This window comes from Limulus polyphemus, unplaced genomic scaffold (assembly GCF_000517525.1).
Source record: "Limulus polyphemus unplaced genomic scaffold, Limulus_polyphemus-2.1.2 Scaffold115, whole genome shotgun sequence".
Classification (NCBI taxonomy): Eukaryota; Metazoa; Arthropoda; class Merostomata; order Xiphosura; family Limulidae; genus Limulus; species Limulus polyphemus.
Window position 1 is genome coordinate 540392 of NW_013665725.1, and position 4241 is coordinate 544632.

General features: G+C 36.2%; 1 protein-coding gene across 1 annotated transcript in view; it reads right to left on the reverse strand.

Annotated features, from left to right (window-relative positions):
* The window catches only part of LOC106471806 (myophilin-like), a 22409-nt gene that overhangs the window by 3294 nt on the left and 14874 nt on the right, over positions 1-4241 (reverse strand). The window contains exon 2 of the mRNA XM_013932431.2: positions 864-1000. Coding sequence (XP_013787885.1) covers positions 864-1000 — 137 coding nt within the window. The remainder of the gene's footprint in view (positions 1-863; positions 1001-4241) is intronic.

Here is a 4241-nt window from a genome sequence, read left to right on the forward strand (position 1 = left end):
GCTAGTCATCACCACCCACCGCCAACTCTTGGGCTACTCTTTTACCAACGAATAGTGTGACTGACCGTCACATTATAAAGAGCGAGCATGTTTGGTGGGACGGGGATTCGAACCCGCGATCCTCAGATTGCGAGTCGAGCGCCTTATCCACCTGGGTCTTACTCACAGGGAGACTGAAGGGGTAAGAATCATAGACGCAGAACTCCCCGGTAGCTCAGAGGTAAGACTGAGGGCTTAAAATCCCAAAAATCAGCTTTCGATACCCGTGGTGGGCAGAACACAGATTACTTCTCTGTGTAGCTTTGCGCTTAGCAACAACAACATAGATGTAGAACTTTTAGATAACCGCTGGGAAAAATTTATTTGAGCCACGAAAAACTTCGCAATTTTATGATGTATGGTTTGTTTGAAGTTAAGTACGAAGCTACACAATGGGCTATTTATGCTCTGCCCACCACCCGTATCGAAACCCGGTTTCTAGCGTTGTAAGTCCGCAGACATACCGCTGTGCCACTGGGTCGCTTATGAAATGTGAAGTATGCTAAAATCATCGTTATTTTTATCTTATTCTTACTGATGAGATAATACACGTAAATATTCTATAATTCGTTCGACTTTTTATAATATTTTCCAACTTATTTATACAAATAAGATATTTTTCTACAAATTTTGAAGTCTTTTGCGAATTATTTTCTCAATACAAACTCTTCAAGAAATATCATTCTTGCTCTGACTCTGGTGAACCTATGGCACAACAAAAAGAACAATATGTTTAAAATTGACGTAGTTATGTAAGACTTCTAATACAGAAAAAATAATAGAGTGAAATATATATTATTAACCAATGTTATAATTTTAGATACCTGCATAGCACTTGCCCATCCTGTAAGGTTTTGTGAAACTCATCCCATTCTCCATTTGTGTCAATATCTAAATCTGTAACTTCTTTCACCCATTGAAGCATTCTTCCTGCTAGTTGGGAATCAAATTTTTTTTTAATCTGAAAAAAAAATCAGAAAATGTCTTTAAGAAACAAAACAAGTTACACGCCTGATAACAAAGTTGTAGAATTATTATTGTTAAGTTATATTGTGAAAACAAACTTCTCAGATGCCAGATGAGAATTGAAGAAATATACAGCGGCTAAATACGTAAAAGTTGTAAGAACACTATGCTTTAAAGATAAACAACAATGAAAAAATCAACCACGATCCATCCTTTACGGCTGCATACCAGTTGAGACAAATACAGAGGTTTCCAGATTGTGATCTACACCAGTGTTTCCCAAAGACGGAGCCGCGGCCCTCCTGGGGGCCGTTAAAAAGTGGGCCGAAAACAAAGATGCTGAATTAATTTTAATTCTAAATAAACAATAAGCCGATAAAAATTATGTTGAATTAATTAAATGATATAGTATGTGGAAAGGAGATGTTATTGTTTTTAATACGGCACTGTTTTTCAATCGCCATGCTAAAATTATAGGTTGGGGGGGTCTCAAACTTTTTTATTCACATCAAGGGATCCTCAGACTAAAAGAGTTTAGGAACCACTGATCCAGACACTTACGTACAGAAATATGTTTCTATGTATGTCCACACAAAGCAGTCATTTTTTCCGCTCTCTCTTTCTCTCATTTTTCATTTTCGTTCCTTTTGCTTTTTACTGAATAATCTTCTTGGAAGGAGTGATATTGTTTTACTCATATCTTCGTTATTCTTGTTTTAACTTGCATTCTTTGCTTCTCTTTGTTAATTTACTACATAATTACACTTGCTTTTTCTATAAGACCTAGCAGTTTCTGCCTTGATCGTACAGGCTTAGCCTAACGTTTCTCTAATGCTAACGCTATCAGACTTAACAGTTTCTGTCTTGATCGTACAAGCTCAGCCTGACGTTTCTCTAACGCTAACGCTATCAGACTTACCAGTTTCTGCCTTCATCGTACAGGCTCAGCCTAACGTTTCACTATTGCTAACGCTATCAAACTTAACAGTTTCTGCCTTCATCGTACAGGCTCAGCCTGACATTTCTCTTCGAACTTTTAGCTTCATAAGGGCGATATTCTTGTTCCCCCATCCTCTCAAGAATAATATAAATATTTGTTTCTTCCATGGCCTTTTCTTGACAACTTTGGGGTAACCTGTCATCCATCTGCCAGGTATGCCCATTACGTTATTGTGTAACGTCGCGCCAATCGTTTTCCAAATGGTAGTTTATCTCCATGATGTTGGAATTTTCAATTTCATCGTCTTATCAGAATTACTTCAAAGACTACTGGTTGCATTCAGATTTGAGAAACAGTCTAAATAAATTCTCTTTTCTGATCTCTATGTTGATTTTTTTCCATTACAAGGCTGAGGAGCCACGTGCTCAATCTTCCATTTCTTCAGTTAAAACTGTAACCAAATTCATTCCCTAGACCAATCCAATTAGCTTGACATCAACCTCGTAAGCTTGCTTTCTCTCTTGTCAAGTCCAATCTAGCTTGCTCATCTGTCAAGTTCTCCACTCAGACTAGCTCTGTTCCTTTCTGACTGTTTCAGTCCTGCTTTTAGTCACACGGACTTTTGTGTTTACGTCAATGTGTCATCCTAAACTTAATCACATTACCAAAGACTCCAACTCATGAAATGATGATAATGTCATTTTAGGGTCAACTACACTCGTTGCTTGACCTCAAGATTCTTCTGCTTAACTGCACGTTATTTTGCCATCTTTACCACTGCTTTATCACACTCTAAACCAGTTCGCTGATTTCCTTATAAACTGTTCATGTTTCTTTGCAACCTTATTGAATACTAACTAGTTCATTGGCAGTATTTCTTTTGATATTTGTTTCCTTACTCTCTGTAATTTCATAATTAGTTTTCTTCACTTATGATTTTCTGGGCCGTTTATTGTTGTTGTTGTTTCTGTTCCTCGAGCTCACCTGATAATCTCACTCACAGTTAGGTTATCTTTCTTCTCACATCATGTTTTGTAATATGATATCATTCTAGCACGTGATAGTGTGGGCAAAGAAAGATTCCTAATATCTGACCACCTTTAGTTTTCTCCAAAAATTACCCATCAGGATATTGTGACCAGTGGGTTGACCTGATGATGGAGAATGAAAGTAACCCCAAAACGTTGTCCATTTTCTCAATTACATAAACAAATTGTTATTTTAAATCTTAATTTGCTATACAACTCCTGTCATTATACCATTTGGGTTTTCAGAAGAAAGATTCCTCCATAAAAATCTTATTGGATTTCTGGCCAATGGAGTTTATCTCATTTAGATTTCTACACACCCAACTTTATACGAATACTAGTCCAAACTACAGAGAGCACTACACAGTCTTAAACTCTTTCCCATAAACTAAAACATAATTTTTATTGATGTAAAACTTTTTTAACTTTTAGCGCAATTGTTTTTATTCAGTTTTGACATAAAAACACTTGTTCCATAAACCATCGAGGTTTCTCGGATCTAGAATGACCTTGTGTCCTTGTCTTCCTCTCATATCAGATATCACCCCTCTTCTGCTCGACAAAATGAAGTGATGTCCTTCAGTTTGTGATATTGGTATATCCCAGGCGGCGAATGTTATGAGAGAGTGATTGTCCATTGGCAACGCGTTCGCAAGACAAAATAAACTTAAGATTCATTAAAGCTTGAAACCTCATTTTCAGACAGTTCTATTTGGCTTTCGTCTAGAGTATTTCTGCAGAGAATCAATTCGAGAGAAGAAAACCTGAAAATCTAGTCACTGATCCAGTAGGGTCGATCGTCCATTTGTCTATGCACACTTGTGTTTGTTATTTGTTTTATTTTGTTTTAGTATACCATAAATTTTATTTTCACTGATTTTAAACATTGTCCAATCTATCTATTTCTCACGCAACTTAAAAACTCGGTTAGTTTACAGAATCAGATAACTTAGCAAATTTTATGTTTGGCCCTACCGTCATTAGTGGACCTATAACATGCATAAAAATATATTTTATGTGGACTAAACATTAATTAAAAAGTGTTTATTTGTGGAATGGTAATAAAAAAACCCTTGAAATACATGGTAAACACTTATTTTTTGTGGAATAACCGTTAATGTAAGGGCATTTCATTGTGGAATAACGGTAAAAAACACTCAAAATACATACTATACAACAGTTATTTTAGGGTAAATTGTAGTACAATTTAACGTTGAATTGCTGTGAAGTTAACAGTTGGTGGGTTGTTTTGAATTTCGCGCAAAGCT